The sequence below is a fragment of the Charadrius vociferus genome, unplaced genomic scaffold, assembly GCF_000708025.1.
Source record: "Charadrius vociferus isolate BGI_N301 unplaced genomic scaffold, ASM70802v2 scaffold125, whole genome shotgun sequence".
Classification (NCBI taxonomy): Eukaryota; Metazoa; Chordata; class Aves; order Charadriiformes; family Charadriidae; genus Charadrius; species Charadrius vociferus.
The window spans coordinates 1,753,180-1,770,012 of record NW_009649036.1 but is presented as its reverse complement, the minus strand read 5'-3'; the positions used below and the strand labels follow the sequence as shown (position 1 = coordinate 1,770,012).

The 16,833-nt window shown below is 41.1% G+C and overlaps 1 protein-coding gene across 1 annotated transcript in view; it reads right to left on the bottom strand.

Moving 5' to 3' along the window:
• The window catches only part of PTPRB (protein tyrosine phosphatase, receptor type, B), a 65,169-nt gene extending 50,094 nt beyond the window's left edge, over positions 1 to 15,075 (bottom strand). The window contains exons 1-4 of the mRNA XM_009887830.1: positions 15,021 to 15,075; positions 13,313 to 13,705; positions 4,464 to 4,702; positions 3,007 to 3,037 (exon numbers count right to left, since the gene is read on the bottom strand). Of these exons, the coding sequence (XP_009886132.1) occupies positions 3,007 to 3,037; positions 4,464 to 4,702; positions 13,313 to 13,705; positions 15,021 to 15,075 (718 nt within the window). The remainder of the gene's footprint in view (positions 1 to 3,006; positions 3,038 to 4,463; positions 4,703 to 13,312; positions 13,706 to 15,020) is intronic.
• Between the last annotated feature and the right edge of the window lie 1,758 nt (positions 15,076 to 16,833).

Below are 16,833 nucleotides of genomic sequence, written 5' to 3'. Positions count from 1 at the left end.
TGCCGCCTCACGCCGGCTGCGCCTTGCTCGAGGCCACCTTTTAGGGCCTCATGGTCACCTTGCCTCCCAACCACCTCTCCTGGTGTCTGCCACCCCTCATGCCCGCCTTGCCTTGCCTCATGCTTGCTTCTCCTCATGGCCACCTTATCTCGCCTCACCTCATGGTCACCTCTCCTTGGATGCCCCCTTCTCCTCATGGCTCACCCTCCTCTTGGCCTCAGCCATCCATAATCTGCCATTCCAGCTCCAGTGTCCTAAACATTGACGTTTTTAAGGGTGAGCCGCAGACCGCCAAGGTCTCCATCCTCTCCCCGGCCCTGTGGTACCATGACCGGAGGCACTGGGACAAGGAGAGCCCTGGCAGACCCTGACACCAAGCTGCTGCCCGCAGCCCCATGTGCCGGTGGAGGGAGTAGCTCGTCCATCAGAGGCCAAGTTATCTCAGCTTTTTGCTTTGTTCTGCGTCGGCTTGTGTCCTTGAAACAATTCCTTCCCACATCCCCTGAATAACTCCCACGCTAAAATTACACACACCACAGAAAGCAAGAAAGTCTCCCTGTTTTCAGGCTGCACCAAATGAGCCGCGCGCAACTCCAAATTCAGCTGCAGCTGCCACCGCTCTCCATTTCTGTCATGTGTGCCCATTTCCTTCTTGTTTAGGTTTCTTAAAACTCACATATAAGTGTATGCGGGTTGGGGTAAGGGAGAAGCAGTGTAGCCAGAAGGGTTTTGAACCTTCAGATACTCAAATAGACAATACTCTAGCAGCCGTGAGGTAAATTTGAGACTGCATAAAGGGGTGTGAATTTGACATTTCTTCAATGGGAATGGCACTTTTCTGTATCTTTCTGTACTGTACAATGCATGTGGGATTTTAACTTTTAAAAGCAGCACCTCAAGCAAATTCATCATCTCCATTTTACTTTTGCCCCATTGTAGGGAGAAAAGGGTGCTGCCTTTTAGGGGAGCTGCTGCTGTAGGATTTTTCCTGGGCATCAGCATGTCAAAAAAGATACAAATGCCTGAAAAACCTTAGGTCTCATTCTTCCGTTCAGAAACTGAAGGTATGAGCACTCATGAGTGGTACCTGCACCTGTGGAAAGCTCTGTCTCTCCCGGTGGAGCTCCATGCCCTGTCCTAGGGACATGGCACGGAAAGTGTTGGGCTTCACTCTGCAAAGCTCACGATGATTAATAACTTTATGAGCATCACATTAAGTGATGATAAAAATGCATGTTGGTGACTATGCCGTTCTCAAGCCCATTGCAGAACAAGATTTCCCTTGGAAGAGACGTTTTATGTACTTCAGACAAAAGGAGGGACTGTGCCCCAAAGAGCCAGAGCAGTGATAAATGAACTATTGATGGAAAACGTGAAGTGTGTGTAGTAGACCTAAACTGGGACTAAAATGACATAGGCGTCTTGTAATCAGCTCAAGGTGGGAGTTTTACTGTGTAAATTCATTTTTAGATGCTCATGCTTTTTGGACCTAATGGCATAAACCACACCAATATTTTTCCAGCACTGAAGAAGAGCAAATAAGAAGGTTTATTGGGATGTTTGGATTACTTCAAACAGCTCTCTGAAAATGGCAATAGTTGGAGTAACCTGCCTTTTCTTGGAAGGTGGAGCTCACATTGTAAGGATTTTGGAAAACATCCATAATCTGAATTTGCAGGGAAGATACAATTCAGATATGAAGATGCAGGTTAGTTAAGTAGATGTAATATGTGAAAGGAAAAAAAAAACCACCAAAACCCAATGGTGCAAATTTTTAAAATTCGGGAAAGAAATTGAACCTACCACAAGTAAAATTTAAAGACTCTTGGAAACATCTGTCTCTTCCAGCTAACATAAGGTAATGTGTGGAGGAAAGGGATATTGCTCCTTCTCAGCATTGCCCATAATTTTGATCCTTCTCAGCATTGCCCATAATTTAGAAGTTCCTACTTTGTTACTCTTATTTTTGCTATTGTAAAATCTTTAAAACTACTCTGCTATATTAGTAGGAAAGTACTGGTTTATTAAGGGTTTTGAGACTTCCTTCTGTACATTATCCAGCATAAAGCTGCTGTAAGGGTAAGGTCTGACACAGATGTCTATGCCAGCACTAGAATGAAACAGGAGGGGTCCACAATTCACTGGTGGCAATATATTTATATAGAATAGCCAACATAATAAGAATAATTATTTCCAGACTGGTATTGAATAAATGGGCTTTTAGCAAATCAGCAGTCACACAGCCCTTAACACTTACCGATCTGTGTGGCAAGCCAAGAAACTAATTAAAAAAGAAAAAAAGAAAAAGAACTGGAAGTCAGCTTTGGGAGTGGCCGGATGTGTCTCTAATAGCAGGCCCCAAAGCCCCTTTCAGACACTTTCCCAAGGTTTCCTGACTTTTTTTTTTTTTTTTTTAACACCAACCTCTCTCTGTGTCTCTCTAATCAAGAGGAAATGGGCTTTGCGTAGCTTTTGTCATGGCTTGAAAGTGCAAGCTGGAGTTTTACATGAAATCCAAGGCTGCTCTAAACCAAACATTGTTCTATCGAAGTGTCACCGTTGTTGTCCTCCCTCACCGCCCCCCCTTTTTCCGCCCCCAACGGGTATGCTCACAGCCAAATAACATCAAGGCTTTACTTCTACAAACAAGAGGACGTAGCCTGGGCAAATACAGTTCATAGATGGTATTTTCTTCCTAACAACACCATCAGCGCTTACTTAGTCTATGCGTTTTCAAAGTGTCATGTTAAATCTGGTTAATCCTTTAAACGTCCCGGATAGTTTGACAAAAATATTTTTAACTCCACTCTAAAGACGGGGAAACTGAGAGATTGAGGCCAAAGACACAAAGTTTGTGTGTCTGAATTGGTGTATCTAGATTCAAATGGCCAGACCCATCCGGAGGCTCTAAGGGACAGATATTAATGATTATTTTTTTTTTGTGGTTATGCTTAGAGTGCTTATCACCAGGATTCCGTTTTGAAAGCTTTGACCTAAGCAACTTACTCAGTGCAAATCGTGTGAACCAGTAGGCGACCTGGGGTAGGAACACGGGAGGCGGTAGCTTCCTTTCAAAAGGCGCCATTTCTCTAGCACTGGTGGGATTATTTAGTAGGAGTGCTGAAGGCAGTTTGCATAATACCATATTCTATAGGACATTTCCATCTGGAGACTGGAATTCAGTGCAGGAGGTATGCATACGGACAGAGGGCATGGGGAAATTAGCTCAGCCTGCCGGCACCAAGGCAGAATAATCATGTTTTAAAAGGACTGCCTCCATCAGCTGTGGAACAGGGTGCAGTGCATCCATCAGCGGCTCAGTCCCTTCCCCTCATCAGAGGTAGAACAGCAGTGTCAGGGTCCATAAACCTTCCAGTTGGTTATTTGGGTCAACATAGTCCTGGGTAACGCTACTTTTCCTTTCTCCCTGCGTCTAGTGATGTTGTTCATCCCACATTGTACAGATTGCTCTGTCCACAGCCCTCCCAAATACAAAACACGTTTCTTAGTCTCATCCACAGTAACACTGACACCCAAAGTAATAACTGAAACAGTATGTTTGCCTGCCCCAATATATTGAGTGCAGTGTGGTCTGCTGGTCAAGAAACCACAGGGAATTTCAGGATTTTCAGTTCTAAACCACTGTTGATAGCGATACAGTGACCAATAATGTCTTGCATGCATTAGCTCCTGCACCTTTTGCCAATGATGATTCCAGATTTGCTCTCAATTTACTTAACTGTGCCTTGCCCACGTGAAAAAAAAAGAGACTGATGCGCAAATACTGAATACCCACTGTTAGCTGCATCTATGGCCAGGGCTGGCACTCCTGTTCCTCTCCTCTGCCAGGGCTGCTTGTGGCTGGACTGAGCAGGGATTGAGAAGCGGCTGTGTGTCTCCACTCTGCCTATCGGTAAGTAGATAAGCTGACCAGGGTGAAGGACAGGGTTCCTTGTAAGGCAAGTTAAAGCATTCAGATTTCACTTGGCTTGATTGGTAAACCATGTGTGTAATTTTAGGACTCAATTATCCTAAATAGGGTCCTAAAACATACTGTGATTCTTAGAGCATAATTAGAGCTAGACCCTCACGTTGTGCAACAAACCAATGGCAGACCCTAAGTCACTGTGAGCAGATATCCAGGCTCCTGTGGCTCCTGCCACATCCGTGAGCTTTCCATTGCTCCTCATGTATCCTGAGCATTTCCCTCGAGCTTAGAGATTTTCCCAATGCATTGTGCACACCGGGATTGTGCTGTACAGAAGAGGCAGAATTTTCTGCGGCTGTGCTTCTAGCAACGAGCACTATCAGCATGAACAAAGCTTCCCATCAAAATAAAGAACAAAGCTTAGTCCTGTAGCTGTTTTTTTTTTAGTTCACGAACCATCCACCTGTAATAGCTATCAGGCTCCACAGAGTGGAGCAGGCTTAATAAAAATCAATCAATAATTCTTCTGCCTTACCTCTTCTGTAGTGCTAGAGTATTGAAGAGTAGTTGTTGGCATCCAGGCTTTCTCTGTTACTGCAGATTTCAAGTCAAAGTAGAGGTTTTCAATGAGATTTTTACTGAAGTGTTCAGTCACGTTTCTGATGAACAACTCTGTGCTACTCTTTAGCAGATTTTCAGGCCGAGAGGTAACAGCATTTAAAGAAGGGGTTGTAGTGCTAGTACTCCATACAGAAGTGTCTGCATATTGGAGATCTAAGACAAATAAAGGAAAGCAATTAAAAGCAGCTCTACATTTTTATAAATCATTCTTTAGATGCCAATAAATGTGGCTGATATGACTCCCAAGTAATTTAAGTGCAACTGTCAATTCTTGAGGTTTTTTTGTTTTCAATGCAAACTTGTATTTTGCATCAATACCAACATTTGTTCAGAACAAATCAGAAAAAAAAATAATTTCCCTGAACATTCCTACCATTCATTTTAAATAGAGTCCATCAATGATTCTGAAGTGAGGAGAAAGGTTGTACTTTGTCATTAGCAGCACGTTTTCACTCCTAGCTTTTTCACTTGCTGAGTCTATCGAACAGCACACAGTTTCAGCTTTGTATGGTCAACCTCAGCCCCCTTTGTAAGTACATGGACCAGATTCTCATCTGCCTTTTGTTGGTGTAAGTTCAAAATATGGCTTTATTCAAAAATTTTTTCAAGATAATTTGTTCAAGATAATTTTTTTGTTCAAGATAAGATTTGTTCAAGATAAGTTCCTTGTGCCCACATGGGACATTCCTCTTGCATTTTTAAATCAGTCCTATGCAGAGACCATGCTAACCCCTGACTGCTCTCTTTCCAAAGTTCAGCTAACAATCGTATCAGTTAACTGAAGTGTCTGCAAATATAATGGTGGATTTGCTTTTTTAGTCACGTATCCTTCAGAGAACGCCAAAGTTGCAATTAGAGCGCAGGAAAGATTTTACTACACATTTTTCCTCCACATTTTCATGGCTCTTCCTCCCCATTGGTATGTATTTAATATCCTTTCTTTGTGGCTGTGAGGGCAGGGTTCAAGCTGTGGTGGCCTCTACATCTGGTAGCATCACATTTCAGCTAAGCGATTAGAATTACTCACTGGCCCCTTCTCCTCACAAAAAACTGCCCTGCCATTGCTGGAGCGCAGCTAGTGTGCGTTGGCTCAACGCCCAAGACACTTTGTCTGTCCTTGAACTGGGGTCTCCAGCATGACAGAACCTTGTTTTGCTGCTGAGCCACTGGGCTGGTTGCCATTTATAACAATTTTAGCTCACAAACCCTCTAAAAAAAATGTAATGACTGGGTTAAATTGCAGCAGAAGCTTCCAAATGTAATTACCTGGTGTGCAATTGTGATGTCTTAGCAGGCCAATGTGTGATTACTTCTTACCTAAAGGATCAGTGGGTGAGCTTCCATGAAGCCAACATGATGCGTTTTTTGTATATGTGTAAAAATGTATGTTAACATGTTTATATAAAGAAACTTGCAGTATTCTCATTTGCATCCAGAAATTAAAGTGAGATTGTAAACCCTTGTAAGTGACGCTTTCATGCAAATGTTTCCTGTGCTCAACAGCACAGTGTATTCACCTGGTATACTGTCTTGGAACCCTTTGAACAGGATTGGTTTGCTGGAATGGGTTAATACCCAGATTAAACATTTCCCCTCCTTTTACCTAACTGTGCTTCTCTGTGAAGAAATACCTCCAAATCTCCATTTAATTACAAAAAGTATTGGTAAAATATTTTTTTTTTCCAAATCAAGGCATTGAAAACAGTACTACAGATCTAATTCTGCTCTCTCTTATATCCTTCCACAGGGTTTCATCGAACCCTCAGGTCTGGTCCAACACGGCACCATCACCCTCATGCTGCTGCCTTTGCAGAATCCCCTGCAGAGCGCCTGTGGTGCAGAGTCTGCTGCGGTCCCACGTCACACACCTTCATGGCCCCCACCAAAAGGACAGGGAAGAGTCTGGCTGGGGCGGCCCTGTGCTCAAGCTGTTGTCAGCTGCTGAAATAAACCCACGAGCTGACACAAGTCTAAGTTCCACGTCAGTCGTTGTTCCTGCAGATCTTCTATTAGTTGGGGGTCTCTGAAAATGTGTGGTAGGCAACTGGAAATGCTAGCCCTGAGGACTTGGAAAGAATTAGGTCTGCTGGCTCTGTGCCTCTCAGATATCTCCAAGGTCATCAGGGAGCAGAACTTACTGATAGACAGCTAAAAAAAAAAAGTACATCTGAGTGGTCAGCAGCTGCTTAGAAAAAAAGGCCACTCAATTGGGTTCCTAAATATAGATTTACACACCCAACTTAAAAACACATTAACAAAAAATCTTGGCTTTATTTACAGGCAAATAGCAGCGATTCCAACAGGAAGACATTTGCGTTCCAGTGCAATTGTGCTTCAGGAAAGCTGCTGCTCCATAAAAGGGAAGCTGGTGCTGCCAGCAACATTTACGGGACTCGGCAGCCGGGGGATAACCAGCATCACTGGTGCAGGAGCTGAGGGGAGTGCTTAACCCTCCTGGAAGCGAAACGTTTGGTCCTCAGAAATGTTCCACCAGCCCAAGGAGGTACCACGAACAAGCACTTAGGCACTGCACAACCCAGCTCCTCTTGTTAAGCTCAGGGCTGCCCTGGGTTTCCAGTTAAAGGATCTTTCCCAGCAAATACTGACAACAGTCTTTTATCTGTAACCTATGGATGGAAATGGCTTGTGCATTGCACTATGCCATACTGGAACTTCAGATATACATACCAGCACTTTCCGTGTATGCTACATTGGACTGACTAATAGGGTTCATATCTGCCCTCACTTCAAGAACATTGGGATCCAGGTTTATTTACTCTTTCTAAGGAAAGCCACTATGGCCCTAACATAAGGACCCTCATAGCCCTTCTTCAGTAGCAGGCACTTAAAAAAAGAAAATGGCATATTCTAAGACCCAAGAAAACCGATTTATACACAACTTGAGTTCCAGATTTTTAAACCAGAAAAAACTCACCTCCTGTCTGGACATCAGTAAAGTACACAGAAATATCAACAGTGGGATTTTCCAGAAGTGTTTAGCATTGTTCTAGCAGTCTCTTTGGAAATCAGTCATTAAACTGTTCGTGGGAACAGAACTACAGCACTGTCACTGACGTTGATCACTAGTGGCTGAATGATATACAGTGTGTGAACATAGCATTGTAATCATCAGTAGCACACCCAGGAGAAATTATGACATTCTGACTAAGAGCATATTTCATCCATGGGGTGTCCCGCAGACTGCATCCATCTGCACAGCAGCAGGCTGCTTGCAAGAAAAGGAAATCCATACATTTTGCATGTATGGTGAGTAAGAGTGCTGGTTAATTGTCAAGTACTGAGAACTCTGCAGTGCTGCCTTCAGACTCAGGTGAGCCAGCATGGTGCAGCTTTCTGAAACAGCTTGCATTGGATCAATCTGCCTACCCTATTAAAGCACAGAAAACTAAGGGTCTATTGCTAGTGAAACATAAGTGAGTCAGATACCTATTGTATAAGAAAAGATACCCTGTAAGACTGCGTCTAACTCACTGACAGCAAGACTTGAAAGTAGAAGGGGTCATTTTAAGCTCTCTGTACATGCAGGACAAAATGAATTATCTTTTTAGCTAACTACTTGTAAATAAACGGCAAAAATTAAGACTATTTTAAAAACATACTTCATATTTCTGTTGTACATAACAGTGTGAAAGCAGATTTCTTTCTGATTCAATGTTTTTCTTTCTGATTCAATGCGGTGCTTTTAAAAACTGCAAAATCTATGCCACTTGAAAAAATTTTACCTTCTTTATCTGAAATGTTGTAGAAGTTAGCAATGTTTGTATCTCATATCAGAGAGGACAAATGTCTACAAATTCCAGTCTAATCCTGAGCTGCTCTTCTACTTGCTTCTTTTTGAAATACTGATGTAGCCACTGAAAGGCTCTTTCAGCATCAGTGCTAGCAGAACATCCCAGATAACTAGTGATAATATCATAGGTCTATCAGCCCTATTTCTGACACTCTGGATCACCCCAGCTCACCCTGAAGTGGATTTTTGGTCACAGAAAGGTATCTAAGAGACCTTTAACTCCATGGATTACATCTCTACTGAAGAAAGCTCAGAACGGTAGCTACTACGTAGACACCTAGAATCTGGTTCAGTGGCCTAAACATAGTTACCTAGTGCAATCAGAACCACCCTAGGGCACCTGAGACATCTGCTCAAGGCTCTCATAGCACCTATGGGAGATGTATGTCTTTCTGGGTAGGCAGTCAGAGGTTAGGTAGGATATCCTGGAGCACCTCAAATGGCAAAAAGCACCTATGTTGAGACAACTGAAATAAGCCCTTCCTTCAGACACCTACATTTAGACACCTAGAAGCTGAAACCCACTCCAGTTTCTACACAGAGATCCATACAAAATAAAGGGAGAGAATGTAATGATGAAAATTACCGCTATAGTTGTCTGGAATTGGCATCTTTGTTAGCACCCACAGCAGAAGATGACATAATAAAACAGGACTTGCCATCCTCCTGATTGCACTGGGAAGATGTTCATATCATTCCATTTTTTCCCTATGAAAGTAGCTGAGCTGATTTTATTCTACACTCTCTGTGCTGTGGCTCGCTGAGACTTTGAAGATTTACAAAAACCAAAGACCTAGGCTACACTGCAGATTTTTCATTTCTTTTCACAAAATGTTAAAACACATTTATCTGTGAGCTTCTGCCAGTATGTATATTGTATTGTGTACAAGGTCTTGCAATTATGTCCAAGGATCTGACATCGATGCCTTTCTTTTTTCAGGTGGACCTGAGCAAAAGTTGTCAGCTATGTATTGCTTTGACCAAAGAAAGAAGATTCAAGTCATTTTTGGTGTTTCATGGGTTCACACAGATGTTAGCAAACTCTTTTACTTACAAAATCCTGTAAACTAATAATACCGGGAGATAAAAACGGGTTTGAGTGAACGTTTTTAGGAAAACAGTTTTGGGTCAACTCAAAGGTGGAATGAAAATATTGATTCTCACTGTTCTAATTTATCCTGGAGAAATTCGTAAAGGTTACACACACACAAATCCAACCTGTTGTGAACCTATGGATGGATTGTTGCAGTCATTACAAACACTGAAGGTGCGGAAAAATAAAAGCCCAGAGATTTTAACATGATTGCAAAAATGGGTAAGAGTTGCTGCCTTTTCTGTGCTTCTGCCACTTTTCCTTGGAGCTCTTCTGCCTTCCTAAGAGTGCCAAGAAGATGCACGTGTTTTCCCTTACCACGTTCTGCAGTTGCTACTGCTGCTCCTGTGGTTCAGAGCGTGCTCTGAGTGTGCGCTGCTCTGGTCTCTTCTACCCTCCATCTCGCCCACTGAAGTGTCAGCAGCGGGATGTGAACTCAATAAGCTCAGGTTTTGATGTGAAGCATGTAAACTGAAAATGGGATTCGGGGAAGAGAGAAGTGCACATGAAAGAGAATACAGAGGACCAGAAACTGGGGTAGAAAATGAGGAAGGACTGTGGAGGTAACAGTTTGAATGTCCGATGGCATATCAGGCTTTGGCTCATAGGTAGTATCTGATATTTTGTCTATTTTAGACTGCAAACAAAAGAAGAGATAAAAAGATGCTGTATTTGTTATTTGAATTCCTTGTCCAACTTGTTTTACATCTTTGTAGATCTCACTATGGTTCTTAAGTACTTGGCACAGAACAGCAAGTAATAAAACCATTCTCCTCCACAAAATCAGCTACTCTCTGGAGTGGTGCTTTGTCTGGTATCCACAGTTCTAGGGTTTTGCAGCTACAATTCCTTCAGGAGATATCCCTAGTATGTATGATATGGTAGAAGAGAAATGCAGTGCAGAGCATCATTGTACAAAACAATTCATGTCACCTTCTGCAATCAGACTGCTCTACAGGCTATGTGACAGCAGTAAATAACTGCAGGATAAAGCTTGGACTTGTGTCTCCCTATTTGAAGTCATTCACCACTTAGTGAATAATTCTTGGTCTGCAGTGTTTTTGAGGTTTGTTGGTAATATTCGAGGTGCCACATAGGATTGCCTCCATTCTCTGATTGGATATTTTATTGAAACTAACCTACCCAGATCAAAAGAAGCTTGTAAGAACTGCTTACACAACTCAGAAGTGACATCAGTGTTAGCGTGTCAGCATTAGCAGTGCTCTGGGTGCTTGCCAGACATACAAAAGGCAAAGGAGTTTGTTCTGCAATTGTTATTTACATGCAACAATTTTTGCTCTTTTCAGTCATCTGGCCTTTTACCCCTTCACCTCCCCCATGTTTTCCTCCTCCCTGTTTCCATTCCTGTCCCTTCTCTTGGATCCTGGGCTTAGCGAAGCTCTGACCCAAACAGCTGGCTAGTGAAAAGAAGGCATTAGCACTGTGAAGACTATTCCTCTCTCTGCCCAGAATCTCCTCATGAATTTGATGAGAACCGAAGTCTCGCCATCTCAAGGAAGATTGACACCTCATGGCCCTTCTTGATATTAGCTGTTTCAGCCAGAGGACAGATTCAGCTACGTCTTTGTGTGAGAAGGACTGTCTGCTGTTAGATTTAAAATGATCTCTGATGGAAAAGAGGTGGGATACATATTTAAACTGATCCTGATTTCCACAAAAAGTCATTTAAGTCAGGATTGTAGCAAAAAATGTATATCCAAACACACCTCAGATGGCTGATTTGAAATCCAAATCCAAGCTTAGACTTTCCCCAGGCTCAGAAAACCCCTACTTGACATTTGAGTTAGATCAAGAATAAAAGGTAGTTGCAATTGTTGGGTTTAGGGGCTTGTACTATATCTGGGCTGATAAGATGTTTGGGATGCAATTCAGTGAGTTACTCCTTTGCCAAAATATAACTATTTCTATGAGTACTATGAAAACTAAGGGTAAATTATATCAAAATATGGTGTTAGTCAGGAACAGAAAAAACTTATAGCCATTTCAGGTCCAAAGACTTTGCTAATTTTTTACTATCTTAGCTAAATATAGACTGAATAGGTTATTTTGGGCTGATCCACTGCTGCATTCACTGGAAGCAGACAGATGTTCTTGGAAAACTAATTTTATGCATTCAACATTGAAAATTTTGACATGCTTATAGTTGTGAAGACCAGCACTTTGGGCGTTAGATTTTGTTCCTGTAGTACTTATTATTATTATTTGAAAAATTAATCTTTTTGCACTACCTGAACTATTTATGAGTGTCTTATATACCTGGAATTCTTAGTTAGGTAGTGAGGATCATAATGTACTGTTGACTTCTTAGCAGATCTTCCCAGAGCTGTCAAAAAGGAGATAACTGACACAGTGAGACTCTTAAAGTGGATCTACGGGCCTGTCTATGGAGATAATTTCAGGAAAATTAAGGTAAATTCATTAAAGGACTGAGCACGGTAAATAGTTGAGAAGGTGGTTTAATACCCCATGACAATTATCTTACTCAGTATTCATTGGTCTTAAATTGCTTCTGCTCTGAGGATGATTAAGAAAAGGATGTAAGGTTACTTTACCTCTGTTAGGGCACACTTCATCCAGCTATCCAAACAAAAAAACACTGCCTGCATACCTCATCTTAACTTTTCATATTGTCTTGGAGTAAACAAGCCATACTCACCCTATTCACAGGACTTCAAATGATTTTGCCTTTTTAATCTCTAAAATATATGGGAGGGCTGGAATGGCATGTTGGCCAGTTTTCCTTTCCCTGATTCTGCAAGCTGTCCTTTCAGACTTCCACTCAGGTGAGTAGGCCTGCTGCTGTGAGTAGAGTTCTGCAAGTGCAAATTTGCCGAAAAAAAATGGTACCCTGCCTTACAACAAATGGGAGGTTTAGAAAGAACAAGGATTTGTTTTAAACACTCTGAAAACTTGGCCACGTGCAAAAGCACTGGGTCATAAAACATTTTTTTTAATCCTTTAAAGACAAGAATAAATTGTATGTACCCCAATAAAAAGCTTAACTCCGCAGGTTGTTCTTATTTACCATGAAGACCTGTTTAATAATGCGCAAGAAGAATGTCAACAGTACCATCAGGAAGAATTGACAACAGCCTATCAAGGAAAGTGTTATTAATCAGTATTCAAACCGTTCTACCTTCTTTTCACTATGGATATGCAAACATATAACCACACAGGTATATCAACACCTCTATAAGTGTGTGCACAGACCCATGCATCTTAAAGTGCTATTGCAAGAGTTTCTAAGATTTTTGATTCAGTTCATTATTTTCAGGATTTTGAGTGTTCTCATATGTATTGCATCTAAGGGCAAAGTGACACTGTGTAAACCTGTGAATGTGTCAACCATATGTCTGTTCTAATCATGGATTTGGGTTAATCAGAGAAATAATTGTGCATGTGTGTGATTTTCAGATGTCTTCTTGCTCTTGACAGATTGAATCTGGATTTGTATGATAAAATGAAAGGGGAGGAGAAGGACTTTTATACATCCATATTTTTAAAAAGTACTAGGAATTAGTACCCACAATTCTGTTTAAAGGTGAAAAAGGAAATGAGACAAGAATGGCGAGCTGAGCTTACACATAAGCACTTTGATCCCAAGACTGGGAGTAGAGAAAAGGAGAGAAAATATAAAAAGGCTCAAAAAATCTACCAGTTGTGAGAAAGACAGCACTCATCTCAGCTGTTCTTTTTACGGTTCTCTAAACTATTTTCAACTATGAAAAATGTTTTTTTGTATGAATAAAGTATCGTAATTTTTAACATTTAAGTTAGCATAAAAGAGACACTTTTGTTAACAAAACTTCCAGGATACTTCCCTGAAGGAGTAGCTCACCTTGCTTTGAGCACAGATTTACATAAACAGGTTTTCCCGTCTCGCTGGCTTCTAGCTGCATCCATGTATGAAGGTATTTCTTACTCTGCTTGGCCATTACCTTCTGGCCTTGCTTTGTGAGAAAGAGAGAGCTGTTGGCCACCTTCAGGAGCCCATCCTCCTCATGGCAAGTCCACCTGACTGCCTGGGGACAATCAACGATGATGCTGCGAGATGACAAGGCAGAGCGTGTAGAGATGCTCAGGCACTGGGCGGATTTCACATGGAGGAGCTTGTCATCTGCCGTCCACTGCCACTGCTGGTTGAGGTTGGTCATATTGCATTTTTCCATAATGACTCCTCTCTTTTCTGAAAGACACTGCTGTTTCTGGACATGGATAATCAGAAACCCTTCTGCAAGAGGAAAATTCCAGAAAAATACAATAGATTACATGTGGTTATTTAACAAAAAGCAAATTCTTGATGATTAAAAATACATTAACAAAGTAATCTCTCTTCCCACTTTCTGTATGTTGAACTTTTCATGAACTTTCCATGCTTTGAACCTATTTTAAAAAACCCCAAACGTACAACCCACATGATGCAAGTGCTGGTAATGTAAAGAGTGAGAATGTGAAAAGCCAACTATTGTGGCAAAGGTCACCTTGACCTTCATTCTATATAAAAATGAAGAAAAAATTAAACTGGATATAAAAGAAATCCAAGAACTATTAACTTTAAATCCCAATTCTAAATACCCCACTTCCCCTACTTGAAAGCATACAGAGATCTACACAAGTTCTCAGTCTTTTTTCCATTTTACAACACAAGTCTTTTTTCCATTTTACAACACAGTCTTTTTACAATGTAATTTACTGTCTGGAAATTGTTTTAGTAAAACTCAAAGTGTTTCTGAAGAAAACATATAAGAGGACATTCCCAAATCTGTCTGCCTCTCAGTGCCTGTGCTCTTACAGCAATGGAGGCTCCTTACTGATAGGAAGTACATCTATTTTACTGGATTTACTCCAGTGCCTCTAGCTGTTAGTTTTGTGACCATCCTAACTCATGTTAGATGAGCTCTTTGTGTCACCACACTTAAAGATCAACACCAAACACACACATGAAGAGAACTACAAAGCATTCATCAAACCCGCCCGAAGTTACCAACGTAAAATCCGTACTTGTTACAGAACACGGAACTGGATATTTCAAGTGCAGCCTCCCTGCCACATCTTGTTTCAGTTTTTCTCTTTTTATAATCTCAGTTACTCAAACATTTCCAGCCTCATTTGTTACAAAGCACTAAATGCAGCATGTACATGTATTTCCCTTGACTGAAGTTTGTCATTCACCTGTTTTTACAGACCTGAGTATTTTCTAACTAAGCATCACAGAAAGCTCCTGGCTCTTGAAGTTTCACAAAGTAGGAATAAAAAATAGGAATCCCCCCTTTGAAGAGCTTGTCCCAAAGCTTAGCTCCTGGATTGTCTAGCAGGAGATCTTAAAAAACAGAAGAGGTATCTCCAGCATAGAGGGAGACAGTTTATTTTCATTTGGAAAGAAATCTAAACAGAATGGGCTACGTTGGCCCTGCCCCCCCGTTCCTCTTGTATGAACCCAAGTGAAGAAGTGAGTCGGTTTTTGTAGGCTGCCAGCTGCCCCGGAGGGCTCTGCTCGGCGGCAGAAAGAGCAATACGGTGGAGGAGAAGTGGGGAGAGACACTTACCTGAGATTGTCAAGGCAAGACAGGTAGAAACCAGGACGTGAAATAAAGAATCCATTTTCCCTCTAGCAACTCCCCATGCTTCTCTTAAAAAAATGCACCTCAGATAAGTGAAGCGAAGGCTAGGAAGGAAATGTGCCTTCACAGGGGGAAAAAGTCAGTGACGAGCACTTCCTTCTATTCAATTGTTTTGGGGAGTTTTACACCACTTTGTCCTTTCATATGATTCTTCGGAGTTTACAAGTTGCTTTATTTTGGAAAAATACAAGCAAAAGTGAGAGAGGTTTTTAAACACCCAGGGAACCGAAAGAGATGTCGTTGAATCTCTTTAGACTAGAAGTCTAACAAAAAGGGTTTATACTTTTGTATAATTCATTGCCTGTGAAATCTTACCAGTTTGCAGGTGATCCAGATGGTGCTGAATAAGTTATGTACTGTGTTATCCAGGGAAAAAACACACCTATTTTTGTAACTATACATAATCAAGCAAAATCTCGGTATCGATACTTCTAACTCCACAAGTTCTAAAAGCCAAGTGGAGAGGGGGAGGCAAGGGGACGACAAGGAGGAAAAATCTCTGAAGTCTGCCCTGGGTCTTCAAGAAACTCCCCCTGAGGGATCAAGTCATACTGATTTTGCCTTCCCATCAGGTGATCCACCTTGCTTCGTGTCAGTGGGAGGTTGCCCATGTCCTCTGGATTGGATGAAGCAGTCTGAAGCCATGGTGGTGGCTAACCAAATTGTACTGGGCTGTGCCTGTTTATTGGGGTACGAGAGTGTGTGGTGCGTTAACTGCTTTAGGAAAGAACAGAGACTTCAGTAAATATTTTATATCAAGTGTAATTTATTAGCAGTATGAAGCAAAGTCAACATCACTGCATTAAAAACTCATTATACCCTGTAAACAGATCACCCAGTGCTGTAAGTCATAATGCTAACCTTGCATTTCTCTTAAAAACAAACTCTCACCGAATGGTATAGGAAAACAGTCATAGCAGCATTTTCTTTCTTGTATAACCTGTCGTGGAACAGTTCTTATCACTAAAGGCATCTATCTCTTACTGAAAGAGATAGAGCAGATAAACAACATAAGCAAAAAATCCCGTATTAATAAAAGACAGACAAATATTTAAAATCCTTACCATTTAATATATGCTACAAAGTTTCTTTTAAAAGTAAAATGACTTACACAATTTACAAATACGCTGGATTCGGGTCTGTAGCAGAAGCATGTTCTAAGACAATCAACAGTATAGGGTAAATACATACACACCGAATAACAGACATTGTGCTCTGCAACTGCTCTGTAAGACCTACAGTAAATACACATTTAATAGTTAATAGTATGAAGAACATATATTTCCATATAAAATATTAACCGCTTTTGAATATTTTCAAAAACAAGACTTTTAATTTTTTTTATCTCATCTTTTTTTTTTAATCCATAATTGAACACTTGCAATTTTAGCAGCAAGAATATTATGTGGCCAAGAAACAAGCTCACCACATAATCAGTAATAGCACTTTACAGTACAGTTGACAGTCCATTCACAAGACAGTTTGCAAACGTTAAAGCATTTATACACTTGATAAACATTTCTTCTGTGGAAGTTCCAATGTCCATCCGACTGCAGCAGTAGCACATACATACATTCCATATGGCAGATATCAGTATTACAGAATTAAACCCACCTTTAGATATATACGTGAAATCCATGTGTAGTTTCAGTACGGTACCTTCTTTATAAATCATTTTTGGGAAGCTCATAATACATTCATATACAGTAAGGGTCCAGCAATCTCTACACTTTTGCCA